This window comes from Enhydra lutris, unplaced genomic scaffold (assembly GCF_002288905.1).
Source record: "Enhydra lutris kenyoni isolate GAN:26980312 unplaced genomic scaffold, ASM228890v2 scaffoldscaffold28, whole genome shotgun sequence".
NCBI lineage: Eukaryota > Metazoa > Chordata > Mammalia > Carnivora > Mustelidae > Enhydra > Enhydra lutris.
Genome location: NW_019154112.1, coordinates 20250205 through 20271177, shown reverse-complemented (window position 1 = coordinate 20271177; position 20973 = coordinate 20250205). Strand labels below are relative to the sequence as shown.

Here is a 20973-nt window from a genome sequence, read left to right as displayed (position 1 = left end):
CAAATTATTAAGATTGTTTTTTTCTAGTTCTGTGAAAAATGCTGTTGTTATTTTGGTAGGAATTGCATTAAATTTGTAGAATGCTTTGGATAGTACAGAAAATTTTAACAGTTTTTGTTCTTCCAATCCATGAGCATATAGTAATGTCTTCATTTCTTTATATTATCTTGAATTTCTTTCATCAGTGTTATAATTATAGTTTTCAGAGTACAGGTCTTTCAGCTTTTTGGTTACGTTTATTCCTAGGTATTTATTGTTTTTGGTGCAGTTGGTTCAGTATTTTCAAAACAATCAACATATCAGTAAGAGAAGGTATAAAAAACATGATCATTTCAGTAGTTGCAGAAAAAGCACTTGACAGTACAACATCCATTCATGATAAAAACCCTTAACGGTGTAGGTCTAGATGGAACTTAACTTCAACATAATAAAGGTCATATAAAGGTCATATATGAGAAACCCACAGATAACATCATATTCAGTAGTGAAAAACTGAGAGCTTTTTCTCTAAGGTCAGGAGCAAGACAAGAATGTCCACTCTGACCACTTTTATTCTTCATAATACCGGAAGTCCTAGCCACAGCAATTAGGCAACAACAACAAAAAATAAATAAAAAGGATCCAAATTGGTAAGGAGGAAATAAAACTTTTCACGATTTGCAGATCACATGACACTTGAATACAGAAAACCCTAAAGACTACCAAAAGCTGCTAGAACTGATAAATGAATTCAGTAAAGTAGCAAGATAACAAAATCAATGTATAGAAGTCTGTTGCATTTCTATACACTAATAATGAAGCAGCAGAAAGTAAACTTAGGAAAACAGTATGATTTATGACTACACCAAAAACATTTATAAATATTTTTATATAAGATAAAGTGTCTGAATTTTTACATAAGAAAAGCAGTGTGTTGTGAACATGAATGCTTAAATATTTGTTGAATCAGTGCATACATTTTAAATCAATAACATTCTACTGTTTGACAATATTATAGTTCATTTAGTTTCCTATTAGATGTATTAATTGTTTCAATTTTTCTGTTACTAAACACAAAACCAGTTTTGGGGTGCCTGGGTGGCTCAGTTGTTAAGCGTCTGCCTTCAGCTCAGGTCATGATCCCAGGGTCCTGGGATCGAGCCTCGCATCAGGCTCCCTGCTTGGTGGGAAGCCTGCTTTCCCTCCCCCAGTTCCTCTGCTCATGTTCCTATCTCGCTGTATCTCTCTCTGTCAAATAAATAAATAAAATCTTTAAAAAAAAAAAAATACCAGTTTAAATATCTTGGTCGCTAAAAACCTATAATAAATCACAGCTGTGAGTACAGCTATGTGCTGAGTTTTGTGAACCCTAGCAAGCCATCAAACCTGGGGATGGTCTAAGGGACTCCCAACACAAGTGGTAACCTTGATATCAGCAAGAGGTTACTGCTGTAGGACAATGATATGATGAAAATAATGCTTTATACCTTTAGAGCTAGAAAGATTCTTAATTCTAAAATCAATTAGATCCCTTTTTTAGGGATACCAAAGAGATGGAGTGGTATTAGAATGGTAGCAGTGTTCAGGGTGGATTCATAGGTGTAGAAAGGTGACCAGTTTAGGTGACTTTTGTAGTAATTTAACTTTGAGATGAAAAAAGGCTTTGCCTAGGTATTGGCATTTAGAATAAAGACCTTAAAGTAAAGCCAAAAGAAATGATAAGGATTTCTATTGTTGTGACAAAGGTTTGAGAAAGAAAAAGATCATCTTTTTTGGTGTTTTCAGGTGGTCACTAATATTCTACCTTTTTCAAAACAAGAGTCTTCAGGGTGTGTTTTCCTTTTCCAGGTCATTAGTGTTTTGTTCATTTTAATGAGCATATTTAGCTTTTTATCTTTAGTAAATCTGAATAGGTATTTTAACCTTTAAATTAATTCTTTCATTTGTGTTTTCCCAAATTTCATTTTGTTTCTTTTTTTTCTGGGAGTCACTCATTTCGTGCTGTTTTACTTTGTCTCCAGGAAGTAAATTTATGATGTTTAGCTTTCTGGGAAGGTTGATGGTAAAATAGAACAAAAGCTTTGGTTTCTACTGTCACTTTTCTTAGCTGTATGTACTCTAGAAGTTACTCAATATCTGCATGTCTTCGTCTCTAAAATGGAATCATTATAGTTACATGCGAGATTGATGAGAGGAAGTATACCACTATATAAAGCACTTAGGACCTAACAGAGCTCTTATTAAATTCTCCTTATTTATTCTTTGGAGAGTCCATCACAGGAACTCTAAAGGAAACTGGTATGCATTAGATTATAATTGCCTACCTTAAATCAGCCAGAAGAGGTCACTAGATGATTGTATACCTATGAATTCCATTTTGTAAGGCTGGCATCCTTCAGTGAAAGAGCCGGAAATGATCACAGTTTGCATTTTTGCCTTGCTACCCTCTGCATTCCCTTTCATCTTTAGTTTCTTCTGTCTCAATCAGTGCTGCTTAAGCTTTACACACAAATCGCTTTGGTATCTTGTTAAAATATAAGTTCTTACACTAGATCTGAGAGGGGACTTTAGATTCAAGATACCTAACAAGCTTACAGTTGATGCCCGTGCTGCTCGTTCTTAAGTCGTGCTTTGCGTAACAAGTGTCTATTTGATTTTGATATTAAAGCCATTTAATGGGTATACCACTAGATAGCTTCCTGCTTTCCTCCCTTTTTGGTGGTGGTGGAGGTGTGGAGGTGGTGGAGATCATATTGTAAACTCCAGTGTGCCCCAGTGTCACTTGTGGGTCAATAGGTATAACCTCTCATTCTGTTCCTAGGCCATTCTATCATTGAAAGTGATTTTTTCCCTTTTGTTAGCCTCTCCTCCCTACCCTAGTTTTGCCTTTTCTGGGCATTTCATATAAATGGAATTCTAGAATATGTGGCCTTTTGTGAGAAGATTCTTTCATTTGCCATAATTTTGTCAAGGTTCATCTTTTTTTTTTTTTTTTTTTTTTTTTTTAAGATTTTACTTATTTAATTGACAGAGAGAGACGGTGAGAAAGGGGAGGGAGAAACAGTCTCCCTGTTGAGCAGGGAGCCAGATGCAGGACTCAATCCCAGGACCCCCGGATCATGACCTGAACCGAAGGCAGACGCTTAAAGACTGAGCCACCCACTTGCCCTATCCATTTTTTTAAATATATTTATTCATTTGAGGGAGGGAGAGGGAGAGTAAGAGCACAAGCAGGGGGAGGTGCAGAGAGAGAAGCAGACTCCCCACCAAACAAGGAGCGCAATGCGGGCTCTTTTCCCAGGACCCTGGGATCATGATCTGAGCCAAAGGCAGACGCTTAACCGAGCCACCCAGGTGCCCCAAGTTTCATCTGTGTTGTAGCATACCTCAGTACTTCATTCCTTTTTATTTCCAAGTAATCCTCCATTGTTTGGAAATATGCCACTTTTTGTTTATCAATTCATCAGTTGGTGGATACTTGGCTTATTTCTACTTTTGGGCTATTGTGAATAATGCTAGGGGTGCCTGGGTGGCCCAGTGGGTTGAGCCTCTGCCTTCGGCTCAGGTCATAGTCTCAGGGTTCTGGGACCAGTTGCGGTCTCAGACTCTCTGCTCAGTGGGGAGCCTGCTTCTGTCTTTCTCTCTCTGACTGTCTCTCTACCTACTTGTGATCTCTCTCTGTCAAATAAATAAATAAAATCTTTAAAAAAAAAAAAAGGTTAGGGCGCCTGGGTGGCTCAGTGGGTTAAGCCGCTGCCTTCGGCTCAGGTCATGATCTCAGGGTCCTGGGATCGAGTCCCGCATCGGGCTCTCTGCTCGGCAGGGAGCCTGCTTCCCTTCCTCTCTCTCTGCCTGCCTCTCTGCCTACTTGTGATCTGTCTGTCAAATAAATAAATAAAATCTTTAAAAAAAAAATAAAATAAAATAAAATTTAAAAAAAGGTTAAAAAAAAAGAATAATGCTGCTAAAAATAAATGCACAGGCCTTCATGTGGACATATGCCTTCAATACTTAGGTTTTGGATCATATGGTAATTATATTTGTTTGAAGAACTGCCAAATTGTTATCCAACACACTACCATTTTATTTTCTTACCAGCAATATATGTGGGTTCTGTAAAGTTTTGCAGGCGAGGTAAACACAACACCAGGCGATGTAGGCGCAAGGCAAGATTTATTAAAGGCACTCTCTGGCGAAGTTTCAGGGCCCAAGAGAAGGGGATCCAGGAAAGTCGCGCCAGGTGGAGGTGGGCACTCTCAGGCGAGGTTCCAGGACTCCGGAGAGGGGAGGTTCCCCGACTCTGGAGAGGGGAGTCGGGGAAGTCGCGCTAGGAGGGAGTCCGCGGGGTCTTTTATCAGGCTAAGGCAGGGCATGGGTTCACAGCCATACATGGTAAGATATTTGGTGATCGGAGGGTATGGGGGGGGGGGGGGGGGGTCCTGATACTTCTGTTTCCTGCATAGGTATCGGGTTACCTATGGAGATGTGACCTGGGCATACATCCTTTTGGCGGGAGAGTCAAGGGTTAAGTAAGGGGGGTGGAGGGGCCTGGAAGATGGTGGCCCCAGCGGTCATTTCTGTTGTTCCTCCTGCATTCCCGAAGCCACCAACCCAACAGGTTCTAATTTCTCCACATCTTAACAACACTTATTATGTGACTTTTAAAACAGCCATCCTAGTGGATATGAAATAATATCTTATTGTGGTTTAACTTATTTTATGTATACAAATGTATATAGTGTATTTTATTTTAATGTAATCAGAAATATAATGGTAGAAAGGAATTGAGTACTTTAACTTATGAGACATTCTGCTTCCCACTCCTTCTCCTAGGTTGTACAAGGAAATATGCTATACTTTTGCAATAGGTATATTTCATTTAAATTTTATGTAGAATCACGTTCTTGTTCTATTGAGCAAACACTTTAAACAAGCTTTATATTGAATCCATTTATGACTCATAATTGAACTAAAAATTATTTTGTTGACGTTCTTCAAGTAAGGGACATTTGTATAAATTTGTGTTTAGGAAATCCCTTTAGTGCTCTCATTTACCTTCTCATTGGAATGCAAAGTATCTTCTTGAATGTTATCTTCTGCATGGTGTAGGGAGTAGTGGAAAGAGCAAAGAATTTATAACCAACATATAAGGCTGTGTCTGAACGGTAGTTTTATCTTACTTGATTGGAGGGAAACTAAATTTGTTTTCTCATTTGTAAATAATGAAAATAATACTTCATGGGATTATTAGATTTTGAACCCTAATGTGGTGCTTCACATGCACTCAATATATATGTAAAATTCTTATTCATTTTTTTTTCAAGATTTATTTGTCAGAGAGAGCACAAACAGGGGGAGCAGCAGGCAGAGGGGGAAGCAGGCTCCCTACTGAGCAAGGACCCCAATGCAGGACTCCATCCCAGGACCCTGTGATCATGACCTGAGCTGAAGGGAGACGCTTAACCCACTGAGCCACCCAGGCATCCCATATATACTATTTCTATATCCCTAATGTTAATGATAGTGAGTTTAAGAAGACACAATACAACTTTTAAGGCTATTATTCTTAAGACCATTAACAAGATGTTAAATTATATTTATATACAAGCACACACACATATACATATATATGTATACATATAAATATATATTTTAAAATACTTTCAGTCTTGGGGCACCTGGTTGGCTCAGTCTGTAGAGCACATGACTCTTAATCTTGGGGTATGAATTCGAGCCTAGTGTGTAAAAAAGTATCCAAACTTAGTTAAGAGGTTCCTCTATTTCAAAACTAAAAATATTTTTAAAAAATTTTTTTCAGTAAACTTTACCCCCAATGTGGGGCTCGAGTATTGACTACATCAAAATTTTTAAATGACCACATACAAAAGTAATAGATATTTGAAAAATATTTGCAAAATGGTGCATGGCACAGTTACTTTTGTTAATGAAGAAAAGATACAGGTCAACCAGAAGAGGAGAAAATAAAAACGATTGAAACATCAGGCAAAAGGTTATGAAGAAGCAATCCACAAAATATGGAATATCCACAGAATTGTATGAATTAAGTACTCAAACTCACTAGTAGGAAATAAAAGTTAAAGTAACAGTGAGTATCACAATATCTGTCAGGCTGCAAAAATGAAAAAAAACTATCTATAGTAGCTATTGTGCCAGGCTCACACACACTGCTAGGGAATATGTAAATTGATAGAGCCTTTTTGAAAAACAATCCTATGGTGTCCTTTAATATTCAAGTACTAAACCTTTTAACCCAATAGGGCCACTCTGAATAATGAGAAAAATACACCTATAAATAAGGATATGTATTTAAGGATGGTTACAATACCATTGTTTATAGTAGCAAGGAGAGAAAGGCCTGGAAATGAATAGTTGACTAAGTCTTAGTAGCTGAAGTAGTTTGCAACCATTGAGAAGAATGAATTAGAGTTATGCCAGTTGATTTTTAGGGATTTCCCTTAGGTATTGTGGAATAAGAGAAACTAAGAGGCAGAAGAGTCTATAAGATGACCACATGTGGTAAAACAATGTCAGACCCTATATGTTTATTTCTATATATTTTTGGAAATTATTAAGCATGGAGACATTTATGGAAGAATATATAAACATAGGTTATACTGCAGAGTAGAGAGAATAAAGCAAAATGGAAGAAGTGTATGTGATATGAAAACATTTATCGGGGTGCCTGGGTGGCTCAGTGGGTTAAGCCTCTGCCTTCGGCTCAGGGTCCTGGGGTTGAGCCCCGCATTGGGCTTCTCTGATGGGCAAGGAGCATGCTTCCCCACCCCTCTCTCTGCCTGCCTCTCTGCCTACTTGTGATCTCTCTCTCTGTGTCAAATAAATAAATAAAATATTTTTTTAGAAAAAGAAAACATTTGTCCATTAACATAATATAGATGTATATATTAAAAAAGGAAAAACATATAGAAAGTAAATGTATATTTATTGTCACAAAGATGGTCAAGATTTGTTTTTAAGAAAAAAAATTTTAATTCACATATGGAACCTCATGTATGATAAAAATTCCATAGTTCACACTCAGGGAAGAAAAGTTTTTATGTTAAAACCTGATACAGAATATTCCAAAGAAATAAGAAATTTTAAAAGTTGATTTTAAAAAATTGAATATTGATTTTAGTTGTCTATAATACAGCTTTGCCTTGTATTTTAGGAAGCTGCAGATGATGAACATAAAAACAGCCTTCTTCCTCAGATTATTCAGTGTTTTGCGTGTCCAAATTGCTTCCTTCTTTTTAGCAGCAAGGATGGGTGTTTGAAGCATATGTCTGGAAAGAATCATTTCCGTCAGAATTTTAAACTGGGTGGTATGTTAATACTCTCTTCTGAAAATTATTGAACTACTTTAATCTTTGCTGATTTACCATACTTCTCAGATAATTCTTGAGAAAACTTAACCTCACATTAGATTGAAAACATGAAAGTGAAAGGCGGTCTTAATTTTTATTTTTCAAGACAAATTCTCAGTATTGATCTGTACCTAATAGTAAGATTTACTTACCTTGAGGAATGAAGAAAAACTTGGGAAGAAAATACTTATTTAGGATGATGTTTTTATATATCCATAATATCTGGGAAGTTGGGTGTTACTCTGCATTTAAGACTCAGATTTTGAGTATGAGTTCAGCATCTTTTGTACTTATGGCTAGAAAATTGCTTCCCTTGGATTTTTATCATATAAATAACAATCTTTTACTAATGCCAGCCAATATTGAGAAAAGCAGAGGGGAGGAAGGTTGGGTTGCTGTCTACTCAAATCTTTGCAAGTTATAGTTTATTTTGTCTTTCAGATGACCAGGGAATAGCACATCCAATATTATTTCCATCTTTTGCAAAGAAACTTCTGATCTCTCTATGCAAAGATGTCCCATTTCAAGTTAAGTGTGTGGCCTGCCACCAGACACTACGTTCCCACATGGAGCTCACTGCCCATTTCAGGTTTGTATAGGTTTAGTCTGGCTGTAAGGGAATCCTGCCCAATAATCTTTACCAGAGGGAAGATTCAACAGATATTTTTCTATTCCATGTTTCTTTGCTTTTTAAAAACAAGAATGTAGGGGCACCTGGGTGGCTCAGTGGTTAAAGCCTCTGCCTTCGGCTTAGGTCATGATCCCGGAGTCCTGGGATCAAGCCCCGCATTGGACTCTCTGCTCAGCGGGGAGCCTGCTTCCCCTTCTCTCTCTGCCTGCCTCTCTGCCTACTTGTGATCTCTGTCTGTCAAATGAATAAATAAAATCTTAAAAATAAATAAAATAAATAAATAGATAAAAATGAGAATGTACATTAGTCTGGAAATTAATCAAATTTAGCATAATGAGAGAAGTTAAAGGTGTGGAAAAAGTGGATATGTTGATATTGCTGTGAATGTAAAAGAATTAACGGTTCTATGCATATTTTTTTCTGTGTGCTGCGTGAGTAGTATGTATACTGGGGGAGGAGTGGGTTAAAATAGAACCTTGGCTTTAAGTCAGCCAGAATGGAAAGTATCATATACATATGAAAGATTAAGTTTCTTTGAAAGGCCAAATTTAGCAAATAATCATTGGCTTTACAATGGAAATTATCAAGCAATGTATAATGCCCAGTGTACCTTTCAAAACTAGCTTTAGTAATAATCAACACATGACAGTTGTTTTTCTTTATATTGTCACCCCCTGCAAATTATTATTTCATAGTAAATCATGTCATTATATCTGTTAATACTTCAATATGTAACTATAAATTGTAGGGACTCTTTTTTTTTTTTTAATCCTATAATACTGTTACCACACCTTAAAAAACTGGTATTTTTAATAGCATCAAAAACTAGTCAGTTATCAAATTGCCCTTATTATCTCATGAAGTTTTACATTTTACATTTGATTTGTTGTAATCATGATCCAAACAAAATCTGTACATATTTTCTGTTTAGGTGCTATGTCTTTTAGGTCTCTGTTTTTCCTGTTATACCATTTTTTTTTTAAGATTTTATTTATTCCCTTGACATACAGAGATCACAAGTAGGCAGAGAGATGCAGGACTCGATTCCAGATGCCTGATGCAGGACTCGATCCCAGAACTCTGAGATCACAACCCAAGTCGAAGGCAGAGGCTTAACCCACTGGGCTACCCAGGCACCCCCTTCTTTTTCTATATAAACATTTAAAGTTATAAATTTGCCTCTAAGCATTGCTTTACCCTCAGATTTTGATAAGTTGTTTTCATTTTCATTCATTTAAAAAATTTTACCTTTTAATTTCTTCTTTGACCCATAGGTTTATTAGAAATTTGTTGCTTGGGGCGCCTGGGTGGCTCAGTGGGTTAAGCCTCTGCCTTTGACTCAGGTCATGATCTCAGAGTCCTGGGATCGAGTCCCACATCGGGCTCTGCTCTGCGGAGAGCCTGCTTCCTCCTCTCTCTCTCTGCCTGCCTCTCTGACTACTTGTGATCTCTCTGTCAAATAAATAAATAAATTCTCAAAAAAAAAAAAGAAAGAAAGAAATTTGTTGCTTAACGTCTAAAGAGTTAGAGATTCATTTTCCAAATATTTGTGTGAATTTTTTTAATCTTTTGATTTTAGTTTTACTATTCTGTATGTGGATTAGAAACAGGCAAAACACAGGTAATACTCAAGTATTTTGAGATGAAATTATTCTATTATCTGCATTTTTTTTTAAGACATACCTTTCTTCTTTTTTTTTTTTTTAAGGTTTTATTTATTTGTTTGACAGATCACAAGTAGGCAGAGAAGCAGGCAGAGAGAGAGAGAGAGAGAGAGGAAGAAGCAGGCTCCCCACTGAGCAGAGAGCCCGACTCAGGGCTCAATCCCAGGCCCCTGGGATCATGACCTGAGCTGAAGGCAGAGGCTTTAACCCACTGAGCCACCCAGGCACCCCTATTATCTGCATTTTTATTGAAAAATATCTTCTAGTGTTTTATGTATACATTGTTTATAATTCCTGTAAAAAGCAGAGTTACTGTATTTAGAAGTACTTACGAAAGAGTGTGTTGTTTTTTTTTTATCCAATTTAGAGTTCGTTGTCGAAATGCTGGTCCTGTAGCTGTAGCTGAGAAGAGCATTGCCCAAGTTGCAGAAAAATTCCTATTACGAGGTTATTGTCCAAATTGCAACCAAGTCTTTATGGATGAAACCAGTACCCGAAATCACAAGCAGAATTCAGGGCACAAAGTCCGAGTCATTACCTCAATGGAAGAATCAGTCTTACTTTATTGCCACAGCAGTGAAGGGAACAAACCTTCTTCTGACTTACATCTATTGCTAGATCATTCAAAATTTTCATCACTTAAAAGAACTATGTCTATTCAAGAATCAAGCTCACAAGATTGTACCACTGTTCCAAAAAAGAAGATGAATTTAGAAGGTAGAAGCCATGAAGGTATGGTTTGTGTTCAGAAAGAAAAGTCAGTTATAAAAACTTGGTTTTGTGAATGTCATCAACAATTCCCAAGTGAAGATGCAGTGGAAAAGCATGTTTTCTCAGCAAACACAATGTGTTATAAGTGCGTGGTCTGTGGAAAGGTGTGTGAAGATTCAGGGGTCATCCGTTTACATATGAGCCGGATTCATGGTGGGGCACATTTAAATAACTTTCTTTTCTGGTGTCGGACATGCAAAAAGGAGTTAACAAGAAAAGAGACTATCATGGCACATGTGACTGAATTTCATAATGGACACAGATATTTTTACGAGACTGATGAAGTAGAAGGTGAAACTTTGCCATCATCTTCTGCAACAATGGTGAGTAATGTGACTGCTAAGAATCCTTCTTCAACTATTACTATTATTGATCATTCTCCAGCAAACAGTCCTCCAAGGGGTAAATGGCAATGCCGAATTTGTGAAGATATGTTTGATTCCCAAGAATGTGTAAAACAGCATTGCATGTCTTTAGCAAGTCACCAGTTTCATAGATATAGCTGTGCCCATTGCAAAAAGACTTTTCACAAGGTAGAAACACTATACCGCCATTGCCAAGATGAACATAACAATGAAATAAAGGTTAAGTACTTTTGTGGGCTTTGTGATCTTATCTTTAATGTGGAAGAAGCATTTTTAAGTCATTATAACGAGCACCACAGCATAGATTATGTGTTTCTGCCTGAAAAAGCTGAAACTTCGATTAAAACTGAGAATGATTTTCCAGTAATAGAGACCAGTAACTTGTTAACCTGTGGTTGCCGTGAGAGTTACATCTGTAAAGTCAACAGAAAGGAGGATTATAGTAGATGTCTCCAAACCATGTTGGATAAAGGTAAATTGTGGTTTCGCTGCAGCTTGTGTTCAGCAACAGCACAGAGCATAGCTGATATTAATACTCATATCCATCAAGTGCACAGAGAAGAAAACAGTGAGGAGGATGAGGAGCAGCAGTATGTGATCAAGTGTGGCACCTGCACTAAAGCATTTCATGATCCTGAGAGTGCTCAACAGCACTTCCATAGAAAACACTGCTTTTTACGGAAACCCAGTGTGGCTCACTTTGGATCTGAGAAAACAAGCCTGTACAAGTTTGCTGCTAGTACCTCTCGTACAGAGAGAAAACTGAAACAGACAGTAAGCTATCCAAAAAACTCAGACATGGAGAAAGGCGCTGAGGACCTAAGCTGTCAGAATATAGGTATGGCTTTTTAACTCTAATGTCTATGCAAATTTCACATGTTGGTAGAGAAACATACATGTACTGTAGCCATCATTTTTGTGAAAGCTAATAATGATTCAGTTTTGAAGTAAGAAACATGGTAGGATGATCAGTTAATTACTGTGGTGTGTACACTTTTTATGGATGTGATTCGTAAGCATTAATAAATATTCTTATTTAAATATTCAACTAGGGGCGCCTGAGTGGCTCAGTCGGTTAAGCGTCTGCCTTTGGCTCAGGTCATGATGCCAGGGTCTTGGGATTGAATCCTGCGTTGGGCTCTCTGCTCAGCAGGGAGCCTGCTTCTCCTTCTCTGTCTCCCACTCCCCCTGCTTGTGTTCCCTCTCTCGCTGTGTCTCTCTCTGTCAAATAAATAAAATCTTTTAAAAATAAGTAAATAAATAAATTTTAAAAATAAATAAATATTCAACTAAACTTAAGGGGACAAAGAGTATATATTAGCTTTTTTTTTTTTTTTTTGTAAAATTATATTTATTTGACAGAGAGACAGTGGGAGAGGGATCACAAGCAGGGAGAGTGGGAGAGGGAGAAAAGCAGGCTTCCCGCCAAGCAGGGAGCCAGATGGAGGGCTTGATCCCAGAACCCTGGGATCATGACCTGAACCTGAAGGCAGACACTTAACTGACTGAGCTACCTAGGTGCCCCGACTATTTATTAGATTTAAACAATATGTGTTCAAGATAACATTTTCTTTCACAAAATGCATGGGAATTTTGAGAGATGAAGGAAATTGATAGTCTTTCTGAAAGATTTGAAAGTTATCCTGAACATTTAGTTTCTTATCATTTAGATTTAGGTTCATTAAAAAGATAAATCAAGGGGCTCCTGGGTGGCTCAGTTGGTTAAGCGTCTGCCTTCGGCTCTGGTCATGACCCCAGAGTCCTGGGATCGAGCCCCACATTGGGCTCTCTGCTTGGCAGGGAGCCTGCTTCCCCCTCCCTCTCTCTGCCTCTCTGATACTTGTGATCTCTGTCTCTCTCTGTCAAATAAATAAATAAAATCTTTTAAAAAAAAAAAGATAAATCAAGTGAATTCTTTTTGTTCCTTTTTTGACTTTATTCATTTGTTGTTGGCTAATTCTTTTTTTATTTTATTTTATTACTTTTTTTTTTTAAGATTTTATTTATTTATTTGACAGAGAGAGAAATCACAAGTAGGCAGAGAGAGGAGGAAGCAGGCTCCCTGCTGAGCAGAGAGCCCGATGCGGGCCTCAATCCCAGGACCCTGAGATCATGACCTGAGCCGAAGGCAGAGGCTTTAACCCACTGACCCACCCAGGCGCCCTTTTATTTTATTTTAAAAAATGTTTATTTCACTGTAGTTAACATATTAGTTTCAGGTGTACAGTAGTAATGATTCACCAATTCTATGTAGTAGTCAGTGCTTACTATGATAAAGTGTACTTTTTTTTTTTTTAAAGATTTTATTTATTTGACAGGCAGAGATCACAAGTAGGCAGAGAGGCAGGCAGAGAAAGGGAGGAAGCAGGCTCCCTGCTGAGCAAGGAGCCCAATGTAGGACTTGATCCCAGGACCCTGAGATCATGACCTGAACTGAAAGGAGAGGCTTAACCCACTGAGCACCCCCAATAAAGTGTACTCTTAAGCCCTTCACCTATTTCATCCATCCCCCCATCCACCAATTTCGTTTAGAAGTATAATTTTAAGTGTATATTCCCCTGGTAATCACCAGTTCTCTATATTTAAGAATCTGTTTTTTTGTTTTGTTTTGTTTTGTTTAAGATTTTATTTATTTATTTGACAGAGAGAGACACAGTGAGAAAGGGAACATAAGCAGAGGGAGTGGGAGAGGGAGAAGCAGGTTTCCTGCGGAGCAGGAAGTCCGATGAGGGCTCGGTCCCAGGACTCTGGGATCATGACCTGAGCCAGAGGCAGACGCTTAACGACTGAGCCACCCAGGCGCCCCAAGAATCTGGTTTTTTGTTTGTCCTTTTTTTCCTTTATATCTTAAATTCCACATGACTGAATCCTATGGTATTTGTTTTTCTAACATTATACCCTCTAGATCCATCCATGTTATTGAAAGTGGCAAGATTTCATTACTTTTTATGGCTGAGTAATATTCTGTTTACACACACACATATAATGCACATACATACCATATCTTCTTTATCCATTCATTTATCAGTGGACACTTGGGTTCTGTCCATAATTTGGCTATTTAAATAATGCTGCATTTAACAAAGGGGGGATGTGTATATCTTTTTGAATTTATATTTTTGTATTCTTTGGGTATCTACCGAGGAGTAGAATTATTGGATTATATGGTAACTCTGTTTTTAATTTTTCAAGGAATCTCCATAGTGTTTTCCACAGTGGCTGTACCAGTTTGCATTCCCACCCACAGTGTATAAGGATTCCTTTTCCTCCACATCCTCATATTTTGGCCTTATTCTATGAGAAATCTTTTTTTTTTTTTTTTTAATTTTTTTTTTAAAGATTTTTATTTATTTATTTGACAGAGACCACAAGTAGACAGAGAGGCAGGCAGAGAGAGAGAGAGGGAAGCAGGATCCCCGCTGAGCAGAGAGCCTGATGTGGGACTCGATCCCAGGACCCTGAGATCATGACCTGAGCCGAAGGCAGCGGCTTAACCCACTGAGCCACCCAGGTGCCCATTCTATGAGAAATCTTAAAGATCACTTCAGAATTTGTATATTTTTTTTAGGATTTTCTTGGAAGCAAAACTATTACTTAGAGTTAAATGGCAATTAGAAGTAGAGTTACAGGGGTGTCTGGGTGGCTCGGTGGGTTAGGCCTTGGTCCCAGGGTCCTGGGATCAAGCCTTGCGTCTGGGCTCCCTGCTCAGAAGAGTCTGTCTTCCCTCTCCCTCTGCCTGCTGCTTCCCCTGCTTGTGCGCTCTCTCTCTCTCTCTCTCTCTCTCAAATAAATAAATAAAATATTTTTTAAAAGAAGAAGAAGAGGGGTGCCTGGGTGGCTCAGTGGGTTAAAGCCTCTGCCTTCGGCTCAGGTCATGATCCCAGGGTCCTGGGATTGAGCCCCACATCGGGCTCTCTGCTCAGCAGGGAGCCTGCTTCCTCCTTTCTCTCTCTTTGCCTGCCTCTCTGCCTACTTGTGATCTCTGTCTGTCAAATAAATAAATAAAATCTTTAAAAAAAAATAAAAGAAGAAGAAGAGTTACAAATGGTAGCAAGAAACCAGGGAGAAAATTGGGGTATAGATTCCTTTGTACTTACTCTAGACTTTACTTCTTGCACCAGGTGATAAGACTAAGTAAGTCCAGTAGAGTATAAGGTTTTAATTTTGTTTAGAAGTATAATTTTAAGTGTATATTCTTTTAAACAAATATTAGGTCCTTGTAAATTATATAATATATAGCAGGGAAAGTGGTGATATATGAAAATTTTAGCCAAAATATTTTTTTTAAGATTTATTTATTTTAGAGAACGAGAGCACGCATGAGTGGGAGGGGTAGAGAGAGAGGGAGAAAGAGAAAGTTAAGTAAACTCCATGCTCAGCACAGAGCCCGACTTGGGGCTTGATCTCACGACCTTAGCCAAAACCAACAGTCGGATACTTAAGCTGTACCACCCAGGCACCCCTAAAATTTTTTTATTAACTGTTTTTATGAACTACTGAGTTTATATATTCTTGCTCTATAGCATGTGTAGATCTCAGTATCATCTTTAGTCATGGCATACTTTATGTAAGAAATGATTATGTGAGCTGCTGCTGACCCATTCAGCTCTACTTCAGACAATAAAGCAGTGGTTACACTGTTTTTATGTTCTCTTGTGCTTTTGTTTTTCCAATTACTTTTTGGGAAATTATGTTGATCTGTGTTTGGTAATGATTGTAGTATCTAAATCTACAGTTACTAAGAATTTTTTTTAAAAAAATTTTTAAGTAATTTCTACACCCAACGTGAGGCTCAAATTCATAACCCTGAGATTAAGAGTCACATGCTCCACCAACTGAGCTAGCCAGGGGCCCCTACAATTACTAAGAATATTAAGAAAACATAAAAGAAAATGGGTGGCTTAGAAATGGGAGGGGATAACGGTAGTATATTTGAGGGAGTCTCTGTTAAGGCAGAGTAAAACCTAGTCATTTTAAAAAATAATTTAAAGGGACGCCTGGGTGGCTCAGTTGGTTGGACGACTGCCTTCGGCTCAGGTCATGATCCCGGAGTCCTGGGATCGAGTCCCGCATCAGGCTCCCGGCTCCATGGGGAGTCTGCTTCTCCCTCTGACCTTCTCCTTGCTCATGCTCTCTCTCACTGTCTCTCTCTCAAATAAATAAATAAAATCTTTAAAAATAATAATAATAATTTAAAATATTAAGGTTTGCATTGCTAACCAGTTGAAACTTCAAGGCCTTATAAAATAGAAAAGTATGAAGGAAGTGAAAGGGATGGAGAACAAGAGTTAGAAAATGGTAGAAGAGGAAAGAACGCAAGAGAACCAAGAAAAAGATCTGTTTATGGTGGGAAGTGCTGGTATGCTACCAGGACCTCTTATGCACCACTTTATGGTAGCAGGGTTGTTGGTTATTTCATTTAACAGGTTACTAATAAATCAGTCTAGATTGGGAAGAGAACAAACTTCTGGCCGGGGCGGCAGGGGACGAGACATTCTTCAGATAACCTTGAAATTTTATTTTGATGGATGGTACAAGTTTTTGGTTATTTAATCTCAAAATTTTGTCTTTTAGTTCTTCCAATACATTATTTTTTAAAGATTTTATTTATTTATTTATTTATTTACTTAGTTAGTAAGTTATCAGAGAGAGAGAGACAGAGCAAGCACAAGCAGGGAGAGCAGCAGGCAGAGTTAAAAGCAGGCTCCCTGCTGAGCAAGGATCCTCTTGCAGGACTCTGTCCCAGGACTCTTGGTTTGTGACCTGATCCGAAGGGAGATGCTTAACCAACTGAGCAACCCAGGCGCCTCTCCAGTACATTATTTTTATTTTCAAAAGATTTTATTTATTTGATAGAGACACAGTGAGAGAAGAAACACAAGCAGGAGGAGTGGGAGAGGCAGAAAAAGGCTTCCTGCTGAGCAGGGAGCCCGATGCAGGGCTTGATCCCAGGACCCTGGGATCATGATCTGAACCCAAGACAGACACTTAACGACTGAGCCACCCAAGCACCCCAAGAGGACATGTTCTAGACAATTCTCATGTGTATGGGCAAAAAACTTGAGGACTGTATTTGTGACTGATTGTATAAAAGGTTATTTTAGTTTTTGTTCTATGGAAAGGGTAAAGCATTCCAACAAAGGATTTTAATACAGATTTTTTTTTTTATACCCATGCTGTTAATTACTAAATGTGATAGTCTGATCATGACGCTGAATAAATATGTCTTTTTTTAAAAAATCAGAGAGGGGCACCTGGGTGGCTCTGGGTTAAGCCGCTGCCTTAGGCTCAGGTCATGATCTCAGGGTCCTGGGATCGAGCCCCACATCGGGCTCTCTGCTCAGCAGGGAGCCTGCTGCCTCCTCTCTCTCTGCCTGCCTCTCTGCCTGCTTGTGATCTCTCTCTGTCAAATAAATAAATAAAAAATCTTTAAAAAAAATTAAAAAATTTTAAAAAAATCAGAGAAAGAAAGGCAGGCTTTAGGGTCAATGGCATTTATATATAGAAAGAATAATAAAATTTTTGAAATGTTCAGAATACTTTTTATCTGGTATTACTATACCATGTCATGAACAAGTTTGGACTTCATGAAAAGGTTTAGAAATTAATAATGTTCAAGATTAACATTTTTGTATATTCTCTAATATCTTTTTTTTTTAAGATTTTATTTATTTATTTGACAGACAGAGATCACAAGTGGGCAGAGAGGCAGGCAGAGAGAGAGGGGGAAGCAGCCTCTCTGCTGAGCAGAGAGCCCGATGTGAGGCTCGATCCCAGGACCCTGGGATCATGACCTGAGCGGAAGGCAGAGGCTTTAACCCACTGAGCCACCCAGGCGCCCCTCTCTAATATCTTTTAGACTTAAGCAATTAAAATGTTTTTAGTTAATTCTTAACAAATTCAGGTTAATGTTTCTCTCTTTTCAGATGAAGAAGTCGTTGAGCTTCCAGATTTGGATTATCTGCGAACCATGACTCATATAGTCTTTGTAGACTTTGATAACTGGTCAAACTTTTTTGGTCATCTACCAGGGCATCTTAACCAAGGAACATTTATTTGGGGTTTTCAAGGTATGGTTGATAAAGAAAACAATTGAGATGACACCCTCTCCTCTTTTTTCCTTTAGATAAAGTATGTTTCACATTTAAAGGACTGTTCTTGAACCTCTGTGATTAAAACATACAGACATAGTTAGAATATTGTCACTTTGCATTATAGCTACTCTGCTGGAATATTTTTCTCTCCACATTTCTCTGTGGTCACTGTGAACTCTCTTTGGTGACCTAAATTTTGTGACTCTATAGATACATATTGAAAAAGCCTTTAACACTGGCAATGTGCCAGGTACTATGCTTGGTATTAATCCATGATTACTGACTTATATTTATCTCCCTTTTAAAATATAAGGAAGTATGCTGAAAAGTTTATTTTTTTCCAAAGTATAAAACTAATAAATAGTAGAGTTAGCCTTTGAACTTGATTGGGCCTCATGGCTACAGAACTAGTATGATTTTCAACATGTCATAACTACCTCTTCAGTTCATCCTTACTGTTCATTCATCTAAATATCTCTTTACAAACTATTGACCAAACAGGGAGAGAGACTTCTTTGATTTACAGGAAGTCGGTATAGTGAACATCCAATAAACTTCATGTTTGATAGGGAACAACGTATAAAGAGGAGGATTGAATTTAAGATAGGAATGTACTGACCTGGATAAAGTTACCCAATACAGTCTTTTAGTAAATTTAGCTTTGCTGATTGCCCATAATTTCTATCCACTGAGTAGCCCTGACATATTTGTTAAAAAACCATTAATATGGTTTTATAGAATTACACCATTCAGAGACTTTTCACACACACTACTTTTGATTCTCACTTATACACCTATGTGTTTCCAGATGAATAGGCAGATTGAAGTCATCCTACTTTGCCAAGATTGTAAAGCAACAAAATGGTGATACCCATACTCGAATTGAGTTCTGCATTCTAATCTAGAATCTACTCTCTAGAAAAAGTTTTCTCTAATGTGTGTTTTTTTTCTATTTTTTTTTCCTAATGTGTGTTTTTTCATGATTGAGCTTTCAGTTGTATCTAGTATTCTGTTCTTTTTGTTTGTTTGTTTGACTATCATATTTGCCTTTTCTGAAAATAATAGGAGGAAACACCAATTGGAAGCCTCCACACAACTGTAAGATCTATAATTACCTGAATAGGATTGGATGCTTCTTCCTTCATCCTCGTTGTAGTAAAAGAAAAGATGCTGCTGATTTTGCCATCTGTATGCATGTGAGTAACTGTTTTATACAAAATCTAATGTGAACTTTTGACCCATTTGGAATATCTTTTCTACTTGGATCATAATGATGCTATAGAGCATATTTTGGTGCTGTATTTTTGCATAAAACCTTCTACATCAGGTTCTACCTATGACAGTGAGGGGAAGGACTCATACTATACTTATTTATTGCTTTTCCCCAATTCCTAGCAGACTGTCAGCTACTCATTGTAGACCCTTAACTATTTATAGAATGATGATCAAGAGATGACATTATACTTGATGTATGCTAAGATACTTTCACATTTTAACATCTCTGAAATTGGGAGACACCTTAACAATCACCATTGGCCTAGATGCGGTTTGCATTTGCTTCTCTCTCTGCCAGTTACCTAGAGAAGCTACCAACCTTAGACCCATTTTAAATTAAATTATCTGCTTAAGGATTTATGTGTCATACTGATAGCATGAATTTACTCAGCAAATTTGGTTTTTGGTATTTTTGTGTATGTTTTTAAAAGTTTGTTTTTTTGTTTCTTTAGAGAGTGGGGAGGGGCAAGTGGAGAGGGTGGGAAAGAGAATCTTAAGCAGGCTTCAAGCCCATTGTGGAGCTGTCTCACAACCCTGAGGTCATGACCTGAGCCGGAACCAAGAGTTGAACCCTTAACCAGCTGAGCAATTCAGGCACCCCTTAAGTTTTTTATTTATTTAAGTAATCTCTATACCCAACATGGGGCTCTAAGTCATGACTCCAAGGCCAAAAGTCACATGCTCTACTGACTGAGCAGCCAGGTGCCCCCTCTGCAAACTTGTTAGCTGCTGCTTACGTTTTAAACCATAAGACATTTCCTTTTCCCTTTATCAGTGCTGAGATTGAATTATGCAAATTACCTTGCTTACCCTTTCTCTATGGCAAATTTATTTCTTATTTACCCTTAGATTAAGTGTGTAGCTCTTATAGCATTCCAGGTTTATGTTTGGCTTTTTTTTTTTTTTCTTTCTTGGTGGCACATAAAATATCTGGCATTGATATTGATGGCTACATTTGATTAAACATTGCATATTTCATTTATTTATGAGGGAGATCTTTATACTTTGGTGGGAGCTAGAACACAAGCTAAATATACCTTTGTCGGGGTGCTTGGCTGGCTCAATCAGTGGAGCATGCAACACTTGATCTCAGGGTTGAGTTTGAGCCTCACACTGGGTATACAGATTCATTTTAAAAAAGTAATAAAATCTTAAAATAAGTAAATACACCTTTTTAGGTATGTGTTCATTATGAAATAGATGTAACTTAATTTAAACCTCAAGTACTGATTTCTGTCAACACATGTATTTTATTCCACCTTAGGCTGGCCGTCTAGATGAACAACTACCCAAGCAAATCCCTTTCACCATCCTCTCAGGAGATCAAGGTTTTCTGGAGCTAGAGAATCAATTTAAGAAGACCCAGAGGCCAGCACATATACTAAACCCTCACCATTTAGAGGGAGATATGATGTGTGCCTTGTTAAATAGCATATCTGATACCACCAAAGGTACGCAGCTGCAGTCACAGTGCAAACCGCCCAAGAGGAGGAGACTTCACTGCTGAGAGAAACCAATAAACTGCTGTCCACTAGTGAACTATTGGCTGCTCACTAAAGCATCGTGCTCTCATACTTCTCTCTTATTTATTTTTTCCTTTTCTCTTACTCTTTTTTTTTTTTTTTAAGATTTTATTTATCTATTTGACAGAGAGAGAGAGATCACAAGTAGGCAGAGAGGCAGGTAGAGAGAGGGGGAAGCAGGCTCACCGCTGAGCAGAGAGCCCGATGCGGGACCCGATCCCAGGACCCCGAGATCATGACCCGAGCCGAAGGCAGAGACCCAACCCACTGAGCCACCCAGGCGCCC

The 20973-nt window shown here is 38.0% G+C and overlaps 1 protein-coding gene across 1 annotated transcript in view; it reads left to right on the top strand.

Moving 5' to 3' along the window:
• Positions 1–20973, top strand: part of LOC111152147 (zinc finger protein 451) — a 101378-nt gene that overhangs the window by 55719 nt on the left and 24686 nt on the right. The window contains exons 8-13 of the mRNA XM_022510500.1: positions 7169–7322; positions 7806–7953; positions 10027–11633; positions 17722–17865; positions 18955–19085; positions 20429–20615. Coding sequence (XP_022366208.1) covers positions 7169–7322; positions 7806–7953; positions 10027–11633; positions 17722–17865; positions 18955–19085; positions 20429–20615 — 2371 coding nt within the window. The remainder of the gene's footprint in view (positions 1–7168; positions 7323–7805; positions 7954–10026; positions 11634–17721; positions 17866–18954; positions 19086–20428; positions 20616–20973) is intronic.